The sequence below is a fragment of the Apium graveolens genome, chromosome 3 (genome assembly GCF_009905375.1).
Source record: "Apium graveolens cultivar Ventura chromosome 3, ASM990537v1, whole genome shotgun sequence".
Taxonomy (NCBI): domain Eukaryota; kingdom Viridiplantae; phylum Streptophyta; class Magnoliopsida; order Apiales; family Apiaceae; genus Apium; species Apium graveolens.
The window spans coordinates 277,510,798-277,532,786 of record NC_133649.1 but is presented as its reverse complement, the minus strand read 5'-3'; the positions used below and the strand labels follow the sequence as shown (position 1 = coordinate 277,532,786).

The window sequence follows — 21,989 nt, the reverse complement described above, 5'->3', positions numbered from 1 at the left end:
AAGAAATAAGAAGAGAACAAAACCACCAACTTTCACCCATGTCTTCCATTCACAGGCCCCATGTGAGTGAACGTGTCACACTTTCCCTGTTTGTATCCTAGAAAGTTAAAACCCTAATCTACCCTTGATTGACATTAAAACCCTTATGAGGTCACTTTTATCTTCCTCCGTGAATAATGAATTACTCCCTCCGTCCCATCCAATTATTATTGTTTCTGGAATAGTGTCCGACACGCATTTTAAGATGAAGAAAATGTATAGTCCTTTAACTTTTTTTAAAAAATTTATTTTTCTGAATAAAAGTTTAAACATTCTATTTTATTCAGAAAAAAGAAAATTTTTAAAACAAGTTATAGAACTAAACATTCTATTAATCTTAAAATTCGTGTCAGACACTCTTCCTAAAACGATAATAATTGGAAGGGACGGAGTTCGTACTATCAAAACCCCCAGGGGCAATAACGTAATTGAAGGACATGAAAATTTGTAAATAAACTCGCTCACTCATTTGCAAATTGCAACTACTGTGATCACTCTTCCCGATGGCTGCTGCTGCTGTTGTTGTTGCCGGAAGCTCACACATTAGTGTACATTTCGTTGTAAATGGAGAGAGGAGAGTGAATTTGTTTCCGGGACTACCTTCCTCGTCGTCAAACATTTCCGGTAATAAGATGACTTCAGTTTCATTTGAACCAGGAAAAAGATGTAACAGTGCCTGCAGGCGTTCCATGATCGTATGTCCTAAGGCTGTTTCCGATTCTAAGAATTCTCAAACTTGTCTTGACTCTTGATCCTGACGCTAGCCGAGTAATCTCTCTCTCACTCCCTCTCTCTCTCGTGTATGTTTCTAGCATTCGTTGCTTGATTGATTGAATTATTGTAGCCCCTTGAGAGCAATTCCAAGAAGCTCTCTATTTACCCTCTTAAGTTAAAATTTGAGGAGATTGAAATGAAAAATATCTCCAACACACTCCTAGTCCCTCCCTAGAAAGTTAGAGCAACTCCAAGAGTCAATTAGAACACTTCTCAAAATAAATATTATAAAATAGACTCTTAGTCATTTAAGATCCCTATATATATTTTCACTCCAACCATTCTCCTCAAACACTCATCTCCATTTGTTATAATTTATTTTATATTCCATACATACTTTTAATGTTCTAATTTCTAATTGTTATCTGCAATTCTGGTCACTTCTGCATAATGTGATACTCATCACTATCCAGAAAGAGAATGCACATGAATAAAATTTTAATATATTTCTTATAAACTTAAAATTGTTTATTCACCTTATTTAAAAACTAAGCACATTGGATGAGAGTATGAGACGCTAGCATAATTTTCAACATATTTTAAACTATTGAACCCAGCATAAACTCTCAGTTATAACGATCCTTGAAATCAGTATATATTAATAAATAATCAACTCAGGAGAGAAGGTATGCTCCTCACAATTGAGGAAAGGTTTGAAGATCCTAACTTTCTAGGGAGGGACCAGGAGTATGTTGGAGATGTTTTTCATTTCAATCTCCTCAAATTTTAACTTAGGAGGGTGAATAGAGAGTTTCTTGGAGTTGCTCTTAGGATTTTCAAACCTTTCCTCAATTGTGAGGAGCATACCTTCTCTCCTCAGTTGATTTTTTATTAATATATACTGATTTCAAGGATCTTTACTGAGTTCAATAGTTTAAAATATATGTGACTAGTTCAGTTGAAAATTATGCTAGCGTCTCATACTCTCATCCAATGTGCTTAGTTTTTCAATAAGGTGAATAAACAATTTTAAGTTTATAAGAAATATATTAAAGTTTTATTCATGAGCATTCTCTTTCTGGACAGTGATGACTGATGAGTATCGCATTATGCAGAAGTGATGCAGAATTGCTGAATAACAATTAAAAATTAGAACATTAAAAGTATGTATGGAATATAAAATAAATTACAATAAATAGGAGATGAGTGTTTGAGGAGAATTGTTGGAGTGAAAATATATAGGGATCTTAAATGACTAAGAGTCTATTTTATAATATTTTTTTTGAGGAGTGTTCTAAGTGACTCTTGGAGTTGCTCTAAGTTGTCTAGGCATTGATAATTATTATACTATAAGTAGTTAGTATTATTTTAGTAGTTAAGTACTTTAACTCAGCTTGATTAGATTTTTTTAAGCTTTATTCTTAACTTCAACTTGTTCCTCCACCTTGAAATTTCCGCATTCCTATTAGTTGAATCACCTCTTTACTCCTTTTTTTTTTCTATTATAGGAGGAATTTTGCTAACATCGGAGTTACTTGATTATTTGAATTTTACCAATTGAACTTTATCCAGTTTTCCACTTTGATGGCCGGATTTTGCAATATTGGCCAAAACATTGCTTATACTCCTTGTTCAAGAAGGTGACTAAGGGTCACTTTTCTGATAAAAATATTTTCAAAAAATTGGCCCTTAGCCACCTTTTCAAAGAGTAAAAGCAATGTCCGGCTAACATATTGCAAAAGTCAAACTTTGGATCACCAAAGTGCTCCAGTAGATTAAGTTCGGCCACTACTTTGTAATTACTCAATCTGGGAGAGGATTAGTGAAAAGTAGAAAGACTAGAAATTGTTGCCTAATCTCTTAGCTGCTGTGCAGAAAAATTCTTCAATTAGTGTTTTTTTTCTTGAATTTGACAATGTATTGACCGATGCACGTTCTGTTTGGGAGGTGGGTGGGAGGGGGGATTGTGTAAGCATGTTACAGAGAGCATGTTTTTTTACAGGTGGAAATAAGTTTCCCACTCTTTTTTGGAACATACGGGAATTTGAGACTAATTAGCCCATTTTTATTCCTTTTTGATAGTAAGTAGCTCAGGTTTGAACAACCATATATTAACTACTCATCACTCGTTCATAGTAGCTTTCCACATTTTACTACTTCCAAAAAGATTAGTATTTTTAGTTCCGAATCAGGGTTCACATGTAAACATAATTAAAGCATCTGCCTGTATATGTGATCTTCTGCAGAGTGTCTTGGGGATTATTCTTGGAGGTGGAGCTGGCACCCGTCTTTATCCTCTGACAAAGAAGAGGGCAAAACCTGCGGTTCCTTTAGGAGCAAATTATAGGCTTATTGATATTCCTGTTAGCAATTGTTTGAATAGTAACATATCAAAGATTTATGTTCATACACAATTCAATTCTGCATCTCTCAATCGCCACCTTTCACGGGCTTATGCAAGTAATATGGGTGGTTACAAGAACGAAGGATTCGTTGAAGTTCTTGCGGCTCAGCAGAGTCCAGAGAACCCGAACTGGTTCCAGGTATATAATTTTTTTTGTCCTGGATTATAATCCCTCTACAGGTTAGGTGCATATCTGTAACAACTTATTTTCTGTTAGTGTCTTACTCCTTTTCCTTATATAGAATTTCCGAACTCTAGTCTGATTTCAGTTTAAATTGGTTGCAGGGTACAGCTGATGCCGTAAGACAATATTTGTGGCTGTTTGAGGAGCACAATGTTCTCGAATACCTGATTCTTGCTGGGGACCATCTATACAGGATGGATTATGAGAGATTTATTCAAGCACACAGAGAAACTGTTGCTGATATCACTGTAGCTGCCCTGCCAATGGATGAGAAGCGTGCAACTGCCTTTGGTCTGATGAAGATCGATGAAGAAGGACGGATTATTGAATTTGCAGAGAAACCAAAAGGAGATCAGTTGAAATCTATGAAGGTATAACAATACTGTGAGATGGTTGTTGAAAACTTCCTTGTGTCTATCTGTTAGTCATACTTCTTCTGTCTGGCAAGTGAAATAATATTGTCCTATTTGTTAATCTTTGTTTTAGGTAGATACGACTATATTGGGTCTTGATGATGAGAGAGCCAAAGAGATGCCCTACATTGCAAGTATGGGTATATATGTTGTGAGTAAAGATGTAATGTTGAATTTGCTTCGAGATAAGTTTCCCGGAGCCAATGATTTTGGAAGTGAAGTTATTCCTGGTGCAACCTCTATTGGATTGAGAGTATGCATTTCTTACTTCTGTTCATTAATATAAACGTAGCATTCATTGTATATTTAGAATGTACTTTCGTCAAATTGTATCTGAATATAATTATCCGTTTTCTAGGCATTTTAAAAGTTTGATTATGTGAAAAAAGTCTTCTAAATGTAACCCATGCATTTGTTACTTTGTTAATTCTCTTTAAATTCAATGATGCAAGCTTTAAAGACTGATACTTGCTAAGACATCATTTTGGAACCTATTTACGTTGTTGAACATCTTTAATCATTGTTGATCTAGATGATGCAAACTTTTTCAAGTGTATCATGATAATGAATCAGTCTATCATCATGAGGATATTAAGGATGATTTGTTTAATTTGCTTAGCCACTGGACTATTTTGCTGTCTGCATATTTTTTTTCCATGATATTCTTTGAACTTCCACAGGTACAAGCTTACTTGTATGATGGCTACTGGGAAGATATAGGTACCATTGAGGCATTTTACAATGCCAACCTGGGGATCACAAAGAAGCCAGTCCCAGATTTTAGGTAAGACTCAGATAAGAGTCAATAATATATGTAATATACCTTTATTAAACGTCTTATGAAAAATTTCTTTCTGCCACTGAAGTAAACATGTCTGGAATATATTTCAGCTTCTACGACAGATCATCGCCTATTTATACCCAACCTCGATATCTACCCCCTTCTAAGATGCTTGATGCTGGTGTCACGGATAGCGTTTTTGGGGAAGGCTGTGTAATCAAGGTGCGTGAATTGTAGATACCAAATTTGGAAAAAAAATAAAGGTGGCCTGGTTCTTAGTCGTCCCACAATTTGTTAGTACAGTGGAAAAACTGAGAAACTGGTGGATAAACATAATTCCAAACTGTGATGAGACATATTTCTCTGTTTGATGGTAATTCGGAAAAGGGGTAGAATAACATATACCGTGACAAAAAATTCAGCTCCCCTCTTGTCTTGTGCTATATATAAGTAAGAGTGCCGTAGATAAAGTCTATGGTTATAGTAGCACAATTTGGAGATAGTGGATGATTCTGTCTCTTATACTCTATTGTACTATGACATCTTAAGTTAATAAGTTGTATTTAGCAGTGAAGGTATTGACTCATTGTACTTGACTTTCTTACAAATGCTTGTGCAGAACTGCAAAATTCACCACTCAGTGGTAGGCCTTCGATCTTGCATCTCAGAAGGTACAATTATTGAAGATACGCTGTTGATGGGAGCTGATTATTACGAGGTAATACATCTCCAGGAGCTGGAATCTACATCTCGTTAAATTGAATTCTTCTTTGTGACATAGAACACAAATGTTGTGTTTGGTTGGAGTGAATGAAAATAGGAGGAATGGAATGATAATTTTACTTTTAATGAGTAAACTTTCATGTTTTCCTTTCCTTCCTCCATCCTATTCCTATCAAATTTAAGTAGAACTCATTGCTTTCAATTTGAAAAGGCATTCTCCATCCTACTCATTTTCTTCACAAATCTCATCATAAAATAATAATCATAATAATTTATTCTTTCATTTTTATTCAGTTTTTCCTCCTACCTCCATTTCTTTTCCTTAGTTTTTTCACAATTTTCCATTCCAGTTCATTCATCCCAACCAAACATAAGAGATTGCAGACCGCCAAAGGCGTGTAGATAACCCCGTCATATCTGGTTAATTTTCTTGGGCAGTTGAGCCAAATTTACCTGTAAAAACTTGTGTGGAATGGAGACTGCCAAAGGATTGTAGATAAACTCGTAATTATTTGTTGGGAAGTTGATCTAAAGATACCTACAAGAAATTGTGGGTGGAATTGGTTATCCATGATATCTTTTGCACTTGTTTCCCAACTGGTAATGTTTAATTGTTTATCTGTCACCAGACGGATACCGACAGAAAGTCTGTAGCTGCGAAGGGTAGTGTCCCTATCGGTATTGGGAAGAATTCTCACATCAGAAGAGCAATTATTGACAAGAATGCCCGTATAGGGGACAACGTTAAGGTATGGGCTTTATGTTTTTACCTTACAAATAAACAGTTCTGTCTCTGTGCTGTAAATTGCTAGTTTCAGTAATTACTTCCATTAAATGAAAAGAGCTATGCTTTAAGTTCTGTAAATCTATTGACAACATACTAAATATCAAAATTGACAGTAGTACTTCAATTTCAAGAAAAAAGAAGAAGAAACTTTTGCCAAGATTACTGCTTTTAAGAAGCTAAAAAGCCATTGTTTTTTTATTATAATTAAAGAGTGTTGAACTATAAGAATAAAGCACTACTTGTGGACTGTCAAATAAATGTATATTCATGTGTACTGTCTGCAACACCCACATATGTTACCTTATACCTCCAGAGGAAGTACAATGATAAAATGAAGCAAAACTTACAAGAAACCATTGTTATGGTTAGAGGTGATCAATGACGTAGTATGGTAAGCCCCTCTCCCTCTCCCCGGTTTCATGAAAAAGACCAGTAGTACAATTCATGGCCAATTGTTTTTTGTAATTATACACTTACATGTATTGATGCTTGCATGCTTGAAGAGCTACCATCTCATTCTCTTTCTAGCTGTCTCTGTAATGGGAAGATGGGCGACACAAACGACGTTCCTTACTAGTTATGTATTTTGCATGTGTGTATAATGTTCTTGTAAAAAACAACACTTTTTATGGTTTGCATCGTTTTCCAGAATTCGGGAACTCATATATGGCCTTGAACTTTATCATTTCAGATCATAAATAGCGACAATGTTCAAGAAGCAGCAAGAGAAACTGACGGTTACTTTATAAAGAGCGGAATTGTGACAGTAATCAAGGATGCTTTGATTCCCAGGGGCACTGTAATTTAGAGGTCTTCCTTGGTGTATCCAATCCATCTCCAACTTGTTAGATTAAGAAATGTAACCTTGTGTTTGAAAGTAAACTCGAAGTATGTCTTCCCCTCACTTGATGTGCCGTCTCCACCAAATGTATCATGTATGAAATGTAAAATTTTGAAGTCAGCTAAAAAATTTCTGCAACTATTTATGGGTTAATATTATTTGTTCTATGGTTTATTATTAGTTGGATTTTTGCTTAGTTTCTTGATTTGTACAAAACAGTATCAAGAGTTGTGTCCGAATATTTATGTTTCAGCTTGGAATATAGCGTTTGGAGTTGAACAGATTCTGCAGTCTGCAAGCTTTGGAAAACACAGAGGATCGGTCATTTTGTTTTATTTTGGTATACCTAGCATTTTCCTTTATAAATAATGCTAGGAATAACATGTTAATTGATATTGACATCCATTCCAATTAAAACCACGTGTAATTCTGTACAATTTTTTACACTTCCTTTATTTTATAACACATTCTTCATCTTGTCAGAACAATTGAACAAGAATAATGACGGAAAAAATACAAATTTAAAAAGTACAACTTTATTAGAATTTTTTTTGTTTATATTTATAATCTTAATATAATATTTAATTATAAAAGCAATATGAAGAATTATAGAAAAAAGCGTTAATACAATCTTAAATTTTTAGTTAGATAATTAAGACATTTAATAGCCGGTTTCACAAACCAATATAAATACCCACATATATATCCAAACAGACACTGTTACTTTTCTCTCTCTTTTTTCACTCTGAAAACTTAAAAAGTGAGTCTCTCTCTCTCTCTCTCTCTCTATATATATATATATATATCTGTGTGTGTGAAGATCACAGTAACCGCCTTGTCGCCTCTCACAAGTAAGGGATTACTAATTACAAATGATCCCCGATTGTGATGTTACTTCAATTATATACTCCTGATCTTGTTTTCTGGGATTTATTTCGTTTGATCATCTCCCCTTCGTTATTCTCCACCATGTTTTTGTATTTATGTTTTTTTTAAAAAAAATTGTTTTCCTAAAATAATTTAAGATAAGTTTGATTTGAATTTGTTTAGGATTTTGGGATAGTAGTAGTTAAACATTTTTCTGATTTTGTAAGAAATTTTGTTTGTTTTGTTACAGCAGATAGACTTGTGCACATGTTACAAAATGTACGTTTGTGTACTTTGTAGAACTGGGCAACAACATAACTAGTGCTTTCAAACAACTTATTCAGACATGTCTCCGACCAACTCTATTCAAGTGAGTACTTACTTTCGTCTTGTCATGAATCAAACTACACATACTAGACTAGTTATTACGGAACATATGTCGTTAAATAACTCGAAATTTGTTGAGATATATTACATTCTTAATTATGATGCGCATTAGCTTAGATAATTAGTTAGTTTAAAATTAATGTTTATTTAGTGATTCAAGGTTACCAACTCAAAATTAAGGTTACTGGAACATATGTCGTTAAATTACTTGAAATTTGTTGAGATTTATAAATGTAGGTTATCGAGCAGCATTATATTTTAATTGTGATGTGCATTAACTTAAATAGTTAGTAAGTTTAAAAATAATGTTTATTTAGTGATTCAAGGTTACTAACTATCCACAGATGGGATCACTACAGCATCAAGATAATAGTCTCGTCAGCACCGCACCAACGGATGTTAAGATGGCTAGTTTGGATACACCACCCAACAGACCATCCCGTTCTGTTAGCCAACAATATCTTGATTTGAGAAGTTTACTAAATTGTATATTCAGAAGTATAAAAATCGTCTTATTCTCCAACAAAATCAACTTACTCGTACCTTTCGGCCCATTAGCAATACTGGTTCATAATGTGGCAAGCCAACATGTGAGTTGCAGATGCTGTTGGACACTCTTGGATGTTTATTTACTTAAATTTTCATAAATGTGCCTTCCAATTTGATTTCAGGGTTGGGTCTTCATCCTGAGTTTGTTAGGCATCATACCGTTGGCAGAGCGTCTGGGTTGGGCTACAGAGTAAAGCCCTATACTTGTCGTCTATAGCATAATCTATATGAAAACAATATGTAGCACACAAGTTATTATTTGTCTAAAACTTAAAAAATGTAAAGTAAACCTCTATTAAACATGTAATCAACCACTACTCTCTAGTTTTGATCTTATAGATAACCATGCCAGCACTATATCACTAAGATGTCCTTGTGACCATCTTAATTAAAAAAATCCTGATAAAGGTGATCCCAGCATGCTAGTATTGATGTTAAGTCCCTAGACATTCTTCCGCACGTTACTGCATCGTTAAAATTAACTATTAGAGACGGATCCTTTTCCAACTACGTGTGCATTCTGTATAATGTAACCCCCCCCCCCCAACCCCAAATTTTGTTTAGTTCTTTGACTTGAAAATAAAAACACAAAAAACATTTCTAAGTTTCTCATGTATCCATTTTTTAGTTATGTATGAACCCGGAAAACCCATTGACTTGTATTTCGTAATTATGCAGGTTAAAATATTTAGCATGAGGTTTCTTCTTCTTGCATAGTATACAACTTAATTAGGATTCTTTTAAATGCAGGCAGCTGGCTTGTTACACTGGAGATACAGGTTTCATTTTTAAACTTTGTAGGTTTAATAGGCTTATTCTTTGAATATGTTAAATAATTAAACATTTTGTTACATCTCTTAATATTTGATGTTAAATTGCCACACCCACACTGTAAATTATAATTGATATACAATAATAATCACGCGTGTCTCTTTACTTTTTACATGATTTCCAATTTAAAAAGTTACAAAACTTACTGTGCATGTAGCTGATCCTCAGCTTTTTGGGACTACGGGGTCTAGGTTCTACTACCTGCTCTTTCTGCAAAGCTTCTCTGAATTTATTTACTTTTAAGCTGTTTACAAGGCCTCGTAATAGTCATAAATTGTGTTTAACAGTTTTTCCGGTACAATTACTTTAATGCTTTTTTTCCTTTTTAGTGGCGTCATAGATGTCATAGAGAATGTCTTTAGTTATAACTCCTTATGATGACCATTTCATGTCGTGTAGTTGCATAATTGCAGTTGGGGGGCTTTTAAATGCTACTTTCGGAAATGCAACAGAGTTGATTATTTCCATGTATGCTATGAAAAATGGCATGCTGCGTGTTATTCAGCAGTCATTACTGGGTTCAATTCTGTCCAACATGTTGCTTGTGCTTGGTTGTGCATTTTTCAGTGGTGGAATTGTTCATCCTAATAAGGAACAAGTGTTTAATAAGGTGGGTCACATGAAATGCCTGACTTGGTGCCTTTACTGAATTGAGGAATAATATATGTTTTTACCTATTCAGCCATTAAATAATTAAATAATTTTCTTATATCGGAACTATTCTGTATTTCTGTGTGCATAACTTGATTGATGTAGTACTGGTTTGATGGCAGGGAACTGCTTTGGTGAACTCGGGATTACTGATGATGGCAGTAATGGGGCTTCTGTTCCCAGCAGTTCTCCACTTTACACACACAGAGTTGCATGATGGAAAGTCTGAATTAGCTCTTTCAAGGTTTAGCAGCTGTGTCATGCTCATAGCATATGGTGCTTATCTTTTTTTCCAGCTTACCAGCCAGAGTAATATGTATTCTCCAATCAGTGAGGTCATAATATCAATTTACTTTCTCTGTTTAGAAAGTCACTCTTCAAGACTTCTGTTGCTTGGCTTTCTTCTAGACACTGTGTTATAACTTAGTGTTGTGTTCTTGTATCACATTCTCCATCTCCACGTCTATCTGTGGATTTTGGGCATCAGATTTAAAGTCATCATAAAAATGTAGCAGATTGTTCTCATTACGTTTTCTACAATGGTTCAGTCACTTACCTTCAGATGTATGAGATACTCTCTTGAATTCAACGCTATGTTGTCTATTTTTTCTCTTATAAAATCTATTTTCAGAATGTTTTTAACTAGATCATGCATATTTAACTATAGTTGTTGAACACATTATGTCGTTTGGTTGCTCATAAAATTTAAATGGTGTATATTCTTGCTCATCATTAAACTTTGGGTCCACATCTCTTGAATGTCCTGAATGAGGATTAAACAATTTTGTTTTTGGGTATACATGTCAGGAACCTATTTAAATATATATGAGTGGGAAGAACATAGCTGAAGTTACAAAAAAAACCATTGCTATTGTTTATTTGTACCCCTGTGCATTTTCTATGTTATATTTCTTGGCAAATGCATTATTATTGTTTGACTGACAAGTTGTTTGAATTCAGGAAGATAGTAACCAGGATGGAAACTTAGTTGATGACGAAACTCCCCGGATCTCAAAATGGGAATCTATAATATGGCTCTTTGTTTTGACTGTATGGATATCAGCACTTTCAGAGTACCTAGTTAATGCCATAGAGGTATTATTCCTTAGTATCCCAGCTCTGTTTGTTAGAAATTAATTCGTGTGTCATTACTAACTTTAAGAATTTTTACAAAAGTTGATTTGAATTTATTAAAGGTTTGAAATTAATAATATCGCATGAAACGTGATAAACACCGTAATGTATGTATATCGCAACTTCATGGTTAAATTTTACAGATTTTACGGATATATATATATATAGGGGAATGATCAAATACAAACTAAAATTAAAATAGAAACTAGGAACCAATCTAAGCCATTAGATCTACCTAATCTAATGGTCCCCCCTAAATCACCCCACCCAACTACTCTGCACTCTCCCACACCCAATTCCAGCTTTTCCCCTCCGTTTTTAATTTGATTTTTTCCGTCAAACCGTAAGTTTTTTTTTAAATCTGATTCCACTGTATTTTTCTACATCTCTCAACGACCGATTTACATACCATATGTGTTATATTTCGAATTAATTTTAAAAATAAAATTATTTGGTTTCTATTTTCTATTCTAAATTGGTTTCTATTGGAGTAGCATATATATAGGCAAGTGCTCAAATACAAACCAATATTAGAATACAAACTACAAACTAAATAACAGTCACATGTTTAATCTCTTTCTCTCTCCTCCATATGCATGTATCTATTTCCCCTTCGTTTTTAATTTGACTTTTCTCGTTAATCGGTTAACTATTTTTTAAAAATAATTTCACCGTATTTTTCTTCATCTCCCACTCATCAATTTGCATATCATATTTGCTATATTCTGATGACAAATCAGTATTTAATCTTAATCGAATCAGTAAACTGAAATCAATACTATTCTAGTAACCAGCAGACTTTAGTGATTCTCGTAGGCATAATTAGTGATTTATCGTCGAAATATATCAAATATGGTATTCATACCGATTGTTGGAGGATGCAGAAAAATACAGTGAAGTTGGATTTTAAAAAAAGTTCACCAATTGACGGGAAAGACTAAATTAAAAATGGAGGGAATTAGGTGGAGTTGTGTGTGGGAGAGTATATTTAAATTGGGTGGGGTAGAGTTTGTAGTTTGTATTTTAATTTAGTTTGTATTGGAGTAAGACTCTATATATATATATATATGGGTACAGAGGAAAGTTCTATGGAGACCGCTTTTTCATCGGAGACCTTGGAGATCACATATGTTCTGCATTCAAAATACTATAAAATATATTATTTTGTGAAGTATGTTTTACTAGTATCACTAATTCATTAAAATTATTGAAGATCATTTAAGTTTAATAAGTAGAATGTGTATGTTCTGCAAACTGAACAAATGTTCTGCAAAGTTAACATGTTTTGCAGAATAAAATATTTTTGTAATGTTTTACATGCAGTACATATATGATATTCAATATTTTGAATAAATAAGGATCTTTGTAGAGCATGATTCGCAAAATAATATGTTTTGCAATGTTTTTATGCAATATTTAACTTGCAGAACAAAAGTGGTCTCCAAAGTCTCCAAAAAAAAGTGGTCTCCATAGAACTTAACCCTTAGGTATATATAGAGTATGGTAAGAAAGAGTTGTAAGATGGTATTAATAATTTAATAGCCTTTGATTATGAGTATTGTATGGTTAGACTAATTAGGTTACAGAAACAATAAAAGAGGAAGAAAGATTATTGTCGACTTCCAAACATTTGTTGATGCCGTTTGCTCCTTTTCAATTTTAAAAACTTTAAAAATTTCAATATTTATAAAATCCGGGGTCTTAAAGGAGACAACATCTATACTTCTGTGAGAAAGGAGTTGAAGTTTGTATACATATTACCCTTCCTGGAACCTACTTCGAGTGGGAAATACTGGGTACGTGTAGTTTGGTCGGACTTGTTGTAGCATAATCAATTAATTTAATTATTAGTCTAAGACTGGATGTTGTCTACACCACTGGTTTGTCATTTTTTTATTTCTCGAGGTAACTACAATATATAGGCTTATTGCTGGCTAAGAATTTGTTAGAATTCATTGCCCTGGTGATTGTTCCACTACAGTACCTCTTTGTGGTCCCTCTTGAATATTTTCGTGCTAATTTTTTTGTCATAGAATTGTAATTCATGTTGCAGTTAATATTAGAAAATCTGTTTTTACTTTCAGGGGGCATCTGTTGCTCTGAACATGCCGGTTGCGTTCATAAGTGTGATTTTACTTCCAATCGTTGGAAATGCTGCAGAACATGCAGGCGCCATTATGTTTGCTATGAAAGATAAGCTTGTAAGCATTTATCCTTCCAATTTCACACGGGTTAATTATGCACACATTCCTGTAACAATTAATATATGCTGTGTTTGTGCAGGACCTCTCTCTGGGGGTGGCGATAGGCTCGTCAACACAGATTGCCATGTTTGGGGTAGTTTCAGAATGTCTTGTGCATTAATGTTGTTTATGAACTATTACTATGTTTAAATGCGAACACATGCGTATATATATTACTTCTGGGTCTGTATAGTATACCTTTATATCATTTATATAAAGATTATACTATATATTATAATTGCAGATTCCCTTTTGCGTGGTTATTGGGTGGATTCTAGGGTATCCGCTGGATTTGAATTTTCAACTTTTTGAGACGGCCACTCTTTTCATGACTGTTATAGTAGTAGCTTTCATGCTGCAGGTTAGTCTATTTTCTGGAAACTTATTCTAAATGGTAATCTACAGCTTTCAAGAAAAATTATATGCTTGCAACAAGGGGATTGAATTTTGGGATTTTGAAATGCTGCAAGAAAGGGTCCATGTCTCCTTGTCTGTTGTGCCCTACATACTGCTATGTAAAATTGAAAACTTAAATGTAGACAGCTATTTATAAAACATTTTACAAATATTTATAGCTAAAGAACGACTCCGATCTATACAACTCTTTGTATTTCTATATATATATATATATTTCTTTTCAGTAAATGAGTGTTGAAAATAGTGTGAGTTATTATTAGTTAGCTCGTTAAGAAATCTAAAGCGTCTGGCTAGAGATAAATCGAAATTTGTTGAGACCTACGTCTACTGCTTCCATTGAACACATTACTTGTAAAATAAAAATATGATCAGGGATCTATAATGAAGTATTATTATTTTTTTATTCATTATTTTATATATTCCTTTATTCTGTTTGACTGTATTATTATTGTATTAAAGGAGGGAACTTCAAATTACTTCAAAGGACTGATGCTCCTCCTCTGCTATTTGATAGTTGCTGCAAGTTTCTTCGTGCACAAAGATCCTCAACCTGTAGGTGAGTTTTTTACGCTGTTGGATTGTTTGTAGAAGGTCAGTTCATGCTGTGTTTGACAACTTAATCTAATTATGGAGTTGGTATTGAATGCTATATTATAACTGCATCTAAATATCTAGAAATAAAGTGTGTTGCTGATTCCAATTTAAAAGTTTGGGATTGAGCTGCAAATATTGACTCGTGATGTTCATATTGTTCTTTTCATTTACATATTATGCTTTCGGTTAAAATTTGTCTTCACCTCATTGTAATAAAGTTATGCTTATTAACAACGGTATTGCAGAGAACAACCCTTAGAAAAGGGTATTTATCGGTTACTTTAATGTGAAAATCATGCCATTGGTTTTTGTACTCCCAGTGGTACAATGAAATGTTATCCTGCTTGATGGCTTTGATAAGGTGATTGTGGATCAAGAGCTGAAGGTTCGTGCTACTAAAGCTTCGAAGATCTGTCCTCTGATTGTATAGTTTCTGGAAAGCAAACATAGTAGACTACAAATGGTAGTAGAGATATTGCGACTGCCTGAGACAAGAAGCCTTAGAAAGAAGTCTCTACATTAGTTGTAATTTTTCATTATAGAGGGTGTATTCATGACAAGTTAATATAGTGTTAAAAATGCAGCCACTGATTGTCATTGTTATGAAGTGATTATTTGTTCATTAACTATGCAAGTTGAGTTACTAAGATGGATTGTACATAACTTCTTCTTTGTTTGTGAAACTTACCTGTACTTTTTAGCTTGAAATAGCCATCTCAATTATTTATATGGTTTTTCAGAGATTCTGTTTTGTTGATTATTGATTATCATTATCATAATTATTGGGATATTTGTTTTCATTTATTTAGAAACTTCTTTGTTACTGCCAAATTTATTAATCTCTCTTTGGCATCAACCTGACATTTTTCTTTCAGAGGTTTGTACTAACAGTAACATGGCTATTATGATTACGACTTTTTGCATGTAATAGTATATATTTGACTATTTCTTAGCTGTTGAGTTGCTGCTCTGCGTTTGTTCAAGTCCATTTAGTTTTCTGTATTCTCATCTTTTATGTCACGTTTAGTAGGCTGTATATAAGTATGCATGGGCTTAAGACAAGAAACAGGAAGCAATATGGTACGACTATTAAGTTGACATGTTTTGCCTAGTGATGGCATTGCTGCAATTGGTACATCAGGAGTCATGCTCATGCTTTGCATGATTGTGATGACCCTGTCAATCATTTCTATGATCATATTTGGTTGCGGTGACTCCGGGGACTCAGGTGATGGTGGTCGTCCTCGTCATCATCGTCACCACAACCATGCTGCTCATCACCGTAGTGCTGCTCGTCACCATAGTAATGTTCATCATCTTCGCCATGGGGGTCGAGGTTGTTGAAGTGTTGGTGGTATGGTCATCAGGAGATTCACATGTTTGTATCTTAATAATGAAATCAAACACTGTCAGCTGGGTTTGCAATTGTCTCATTAACTTCGTCTATTTTTTTTATATATTATTTTATTAACATAACATATCCTATCTTGATTGTTCTTCGATGTGATAACTGATTATGATCTGAAATTAATTTTTTTTGCAATACTAGAAAATTTTTATTAAAAAAAAAACAAAATGACTTGATGTTAATATGCACAAATCTAAAACTGGTAAAAAAAAAGAGACACGTGACATACGAAAGGAATTTTGGAAACATACTGAGGTTCCTAGTCTACCATTGATATTGTAAGATAGTTATATCGTGAAAAATGCAAAATTTGAAAAATCAAATCTAGCTACTTAATTGACAAGTAACGATTTTGATTGGTCTCAACCGCTGACCAATTCAGAGATTCCAAATGAAATCATTTGGAATGGGGTAGATGCATGCTTATTCAAACACGTCTTTTTGATATAGAATTCGCGATAGTTTATAGGATTAGAGCCGGCCAAACGGGCGGTTTGGCTCGGCCCGACCGGGAACCGGCTCGCCTGAAAATCGCGTAAGTCGGCTCGTTACGAGCCGATTCAGAATTCGGCACAAACCGTCTGTACAAACGAACCGAGCATGAGTTGAAATCTGAGAGACCGTGACCGGCCCGGCACGACCCGCTAAACCGGAACGATTCAGCCGGAACTGAACCGCCCGGCACGGCCCGCGAATCGCGAGTTATTCCCACGCCATAAGTTAATATAGGAACTGAACTAGAAAAAGAAAAAGAATAAAACAAATAATATGTTAATAAAACAATTGACAAAGTAACAGACTAAGACCAATAGTATAATAACATGACTTATAATATAATAACAAGACTGACTCATAGTAAGTTAGTAACAGACAAATGAATAAAACAAAAACACAGCTTAATTCGCCAAGCCACACAGCTCCTGGAAACACGCACCAAATTTGAACCGTCTAATTCGTTTAATTCGCGGGCCGTTAACGATTTACTCAATTGATTGTTCGGCCCGATTCGGCACGGACCGTTAATTTTTACGGGCCGTTCACGACTTTACTGTGACCAAATCGGCCCGCCAAAAATTCGGCCCGGCACGTTCGGCCCGCTCGTTTGACCGGCTCTATATAGGATCAACATTAATCACAACTTCCATCATATAATAAAAAGTCATGATCTGACTAATTGAGAAACGTGTGAAGTTTCTGTTTATAAATATTTTGAAGTTATCTTTTTAGCGAGTTATACAACTCCACGCAACTATATATAAGCAACATGAGCTTGGTCTTAAAAAAGAAACAATTTGGTTAGAAACAGGAAGCGTATGTAGAGATGGTTAGATTATTAGGTTTACATATTTTGGCTAGCGATGGCAGTGCATCAGCAGCAACAGCAGCGATTGGTACATCGGGCGTCATGCTGGCGCTATGCATGATTCTAATGACACTCTCAATTATTTCTATTATCATATTTGGTTGCGGTGACTCCGGAGGAACTAGTCCTCGTCATCGTCATCACCATGCTGCTCATGCCGCCGCCGCCGCCGCCCATCATCACCATCATGCTGCTCATGCCGCTGCTCATGCTCATCATGCCGCCGCTGCTCATACTCATCATGCCGCCGCTGCTCACCATGGACATTGTTAAAAGTGTGGGTCATTCATGTATAATAGATTGAGGACGTTTGTCTTGATTTAAATGTTGTTAATTTGCTTCTTTTTTCATTTTAAATGTATTAACTATAGACAAGTAATTTTAATTATTTTTCGATTATCATATTCATTCCCATGATTTTCCGTGTACTTTGAGATACTATAAATTACTTTTATGTTAAAAATTATAAGTAACTTGGGTTGTTTAGTCCCTTTAAAGAAATAGAATTATGCTTTTGAAAAAAATTGTATAAATTTTTAATCCTCGTTTATAATAATTAATAATTAATTTTCAAGGAATATGTATTTATATCAAAAAAATTTATGATACTAAATTATCAAAAAATGATACGTCCCCTGAAAGGGTTGAATAGCTTATCATCTTCTTTTTAGAATGTTGAGCGTAACTTTTTGAAACTTTCTTTCTCCTTGTTTACTTAGGCTACTTGAAATAATTAATTCAAATGCAAGAAGTAAAGATATGAAAAGAGTAATGTACATCATGTTTGATTTTATTCTGGTTCGCGGTGCGCAGTGGCTGACTATATAATCGGAGTCCACTCACCCCTAGTCCAGTCCCCGAGCTCCTATCCAAAATCGAGATTTTCTCTACTATAAAGATCCTCCTTTATAGTAGGCGGAGAAGGCTTTACAATCTACTATGTATATTTATCTCAGAACGTTACACACACGTGACCTCAAAATATAATAACTAAATATAAAGTACAAGACTATCTCGGAGCGTAACAACCTTGTTTGCCGGTCTCGGGTCTTTCCTTTTCCTCACGGTACAAAGGCTACTAATTCCCCATTAGTACGCCTAAAATTTGAATCTTTGAATAAGGATCACCTCAATTCACCTCACTGCAAAGAATTGAATACAAGGGACTCTTCACGCACAAGTAAGCAAGACATGTAATGAAACTTGAATGCTATGAAATGTAGTCTATTCGGCTGAATAGAAATGAAAAAGGTCAAATGGAACTACTTGCTTGTTTTGTTCAAAAACAAGTTCTCTCATCTTGTTAATTTAATTCCTTGATAAATTAAACCAAGTATAAGTTATATAATTAAATATTCAAGACCACAAAAATATTACAAGCACTTGGAATAAGGTTTTAAGATTCAACAAAAACCAACACTGGCTTGTAAAATAGTATTCGGTCGAATGTAAATGTTTAAGGCCGAATGGTTTCTTGAACTTGTTCTTTCAAGTTTAAGTGGTCTAACTTGTTTAATCTTTGTTCAAGGTTATTTAATAACAAAGTAATGGATTGTAACAAGGTTCATCAAGTATAAACTTTCTTTGATTTCTAAAAATCAAGTTTAAACCACTTAGGGTAAAAACGAGATATAAAAGGTTAGTTCCGAATCAAGAATAGTTTACTTAATCCGTTTTTCGTTTCTTGAAGATAGAAAATATTAATAGTGAAAATTTAATATCATTCACCATTTAAGTTTCGACAATGATTCTGAAATACACTAAACAAACAAATTCAAGAACAAAGGTGTTTCTATATCAAAGCAAATGAAACTTGTTAATCGAGTGCGTAGATTGGTCGATCTACAAAGTATAAGCACAAACATACAAGAAAATAAGTAAATAAATAACTTATGACTCTTGACCTTACAAAGGATAAAATCCCTCAAATAATTGACATAACTAGAACAAGCATATAAGTTAGCACAAACTCGAAGCCGGTTAAATTAAGCGCAGTCTGAAATTGCAAGTGGTCGGTTACATCATACAAACCGAGGTACATGTATCTGAGCCCTCTGGCATTGTGTCACACGTTTCTTCCGCCGAGATATATCTATTGGTAAGTCACAAGAAGAACCAGTTGTTCTTCAAAAAAGAATTTATCATATCGATGTTACCCGGGCTAAGCGATCTTTGATTTGCAAGAATTTGTTCTCCGGGTACATGAGCTTCTGCAATGATTCTGATTTCTCCACCAACAACATAAATCTCATTTGCCTCCTCAAAGTTAGGTAATGGGTACTTAATTACGATACATTTTGTTCCGTTCAATTTGTTGCACATTCTCTTAATATTAGCATTGTGCAATCTTGCCAAAACGAATTGCGCACGATACCGGAATTCCTCCCGTTCAGCGATGGGAGGAACATGACCACTGATCCCGCTTCTTTTAAACACTTCATTATGGTGATGAGAAAGATCAACTCTTGTCTGTAAGAAAGCGGTAAGATCGTTATTGTAATTTAGAAGCAATCGCGCAGCATTATCCCCCATTATTTGGGTCAGAGTTTAAAGTTTAGAGCCCAAGAAAAAAGGATAAGATAAAAATAAGAAATAGTATGACCTAAAAGTTAAAACATATCATTTTTTCAGAAACCTTATTTTATTCTTTTCTTTTGTCAGATGAAATTTTGATTCATAATCACATTAATTAAAATAGCTTAAATCCCGTATGATGAATGGAATTTTTGAAATTTTTTGATTTGTTATTTCAATTTGAACTGATACTTTTTAATATTAAATTATTAATTTGAATTGATAGTACATTTTAGTTGAAAATGGTAATTGGTTATATCAATTATAATATCATTATCTTATTTTGTTAAATATCCATGTTGTTTTTGGAACAAGGGGCTTGGTTAGAAAATGTAGTTTGAAAAGGTAATCCATTTTGGAAAAAAAAGTAATTTATTAGTTATTAGTACTTATAATATTATTATTCTATTTTATTAAATAGAATTACCCGTGATATTCGAGGAGTTGTTTTAGTTAAAGAAATAGAAAAGATAACTTGTTATAGTTGAAAAAAGATTTTGATCTCTTCCCTATTATAATCTATGTATCTATGTATATCTATGTATATTATAAATCTTGAATACTTTTTGCACTAATCTACCAGTTATGTCCTTCTTAAGATAGTTCAATTTTTAACCAAAATATAGTAATAAGGGACATGAATGTAATTCTACTTAGACTAGAAAATGTTCAAAAAAGTCCACGTAAGCATGATTAAACTACTGATCCATAAGCAACAGCCTACTTTCGTGCAATACAGTATAGAATTTGAAATCACAAACTAATAGGATAGACAATCAGCCAAAATGAGAGATATGACAATCAGCCAAAATGGGAGATGCCGCAATCAAAATATTAGTTTTGTATTTGAAAGAGGCATGGCACTGGTTCTTGCTTTTGCTTGGTTTATGAACTTATAATTGACTAATTTTTTTTTTGATATTTTGATCATGCAATCGAAACAAAGACGCATGCCAAACATTGTTAATGTTAAAAAAGAAGATTGGCCAAATAAAGTAATTGTTTTTATCAAGTACAAGCAATTGGTAGAGATACAAATCCGTCAAGTTTTTTAATAAGGACCATACCATAGGTATTATAATGTCCAAGTTCTTTATATTTTTGTTCAATTTATTGATTTGTGACTTTACTCATCCTCTAGCAGTGTATAGGTTCTTCCTTATAAATTAGTGTACATATATATGGTTTCAAGATTTAGTACATTTGAAATGCACACTGCATGTTTGATATAATGTCTTAATTACTATGTTAAAATTATTTTTCTGTAGTTGTTTCATTCGTAATTATAATTTTGATTTTGCATTCTCATTGTTTGATGTAATTTCTGTGAGAATTTTTTGGGATACTTTTTGCACTTTAACATCATCGCTTCGATGTTTAAATACAAGTTGGCTGTATGTATATATAATTGGTTGATTTTAATTTTTTTGGATGAGTGGATCAAGGATTTTTAGGTATGGATGGAGTAACAATAAGTTATGCACATTATTAGTTATGAATGTAGAAGGTCAATTTCATACAACAAGTGTTGGAGAAATAATTTTTATTGCCACAACTACAAGAGTTAATAATGTCGGCACAAAATTATCACCATAGCGACCAACAAGAAAGTCCACAAGTAATAAAGATTTTATTAAAAAAAATGCTTCAAGATAAAAACGGGAAGATTGTTGCTTCCAGTAAAGCACACAAGATTTTGTATTAAGGAAGAAGTATATCTTGAGGTACTAATTTTTAAAACAGACATGCCATTTTGTTTTTTCATGTTTTTTGTTGTTAGAGATGTCTAATAGATTTTTCGATCTACTGGATTCTTTCAAGCTTGGCTTCTAATGGGTAGGATTTACTTTCTCAATAACGTACATTGCATTATATGTTAAAATCAGTAAAAATGTGCAAATATATTGGCCACGGAATGAATAAGTTTGTGTCTCGAGAACTTCTGCATATATTAGTTAGTGTCATATTCATATGGGAGAAAGGACTATGAGGGAAACCTTGGATTTTTTAGCTAAATTATAGGGAGTTGGATCATGTAATAGTATTATATGTAGATTTTTTGAGCTCTTGGTGTTTATGTGCTTT

General features: G+C 33.8%; 2 protein-coding genes across 10 annotated transcripts; both read left to right on the top strand.

Annotated features, from left to right (window-relative positions):
• The first annotated feature begins 544 nt into the window (after positions 1–544).
• On the top strand, positions 545–7,024 carry LOC141713396 (glucose-1-phosphate adenylyltransferase small subunit 2, chloroplastic-like). Its single transcript, XM_074516796.1, is given in 10 exon segments — positions 545–785; positions 787–807; positions 3,000–3,296; positions 3,443–3,712; positions 3,828–4,007; positions 4,435–4,538; positions 4,646–4,757; positions 5,155–5,253; positions 5,888–6,007; positions 6,737–7,024. Coding segments are annotated over 10 exon segments (1,434 nt in total). The 5' UTR covers positions 545–671; the 3' UTR covers positions 6,854–7,024.
• A 574-nt stretch (positions 7,025–7,598) lies between these two features.
• LOC141713394 (vacuolar cation/proton exchanger 3-like) lies at positions 7,599–15,286 on the top strand. 9 transcript variants are annotated; one of them, XM_074516792.1, is made up of 13 exons: positions 7,599–7,737; positions 8,004–8,123; positions 8,500–8,730; positions 8,812–8,879; positions 9,440–9,468; positions 9,934–10,130; positions 10,294–10,506; positions 11,132–11,266; positions 13,390–13,506; positions 13,589–13,642; positions 13,793–13,909; positions 14,425–14,521; positions 14,805–15,286. In XM_074516792.1, exons 2-13 carry the CDS (start codon positions 8,100–8,102, stop codon positions 14,816–14,818), a joined length of 1,296 nt encoding a protein of 431 aa, XP_074372893.1. In that variant the 5' UTR covers positions 7,599–7,737; positions 8,004–8,099; the 3' UTR covers positions 14,819–15,286. The 9 variants fall into 9 exon arrangements, with proteins under 9 accessions (XP_074372893.1, XP_074372890.1, XP_074372892.1 ...); XM_074516789.1 differs by having other exon boundaries at positions 8,485–8,730; XM_074516791.1 differs by having other exon boundaries at positions 7,602–7,646; positions 8,485–8,730; positions 14,880–15,286.
• The last annotated feature ends 6,703 nt before the right edge of the window (positions 15,287–21,989 follow it).

Bases quoted from the DNA above. Each gene is read 5' to 3' on its own strand.
- LOC141713394 (XM_074516789.1), top strand. From the start codon at position 8,100: ATGTCTCCGACCAACTCTATTCAA. The intron at 8,880-9,439 runs GTAAAGCCCTAT...TTTTAAATGCAG, and splicing joins CGTCTGGGTTGGGCTACAGA to GCAGCTGGCTTGTTACACTG. The intron at 13,910-14,424 runs GTTAGTCTATTT...ATTGTATTAAAG, and splicing joins TAGTAGCTTTCATGCTGCAG to GAGGGAACTTCAAATTACTT.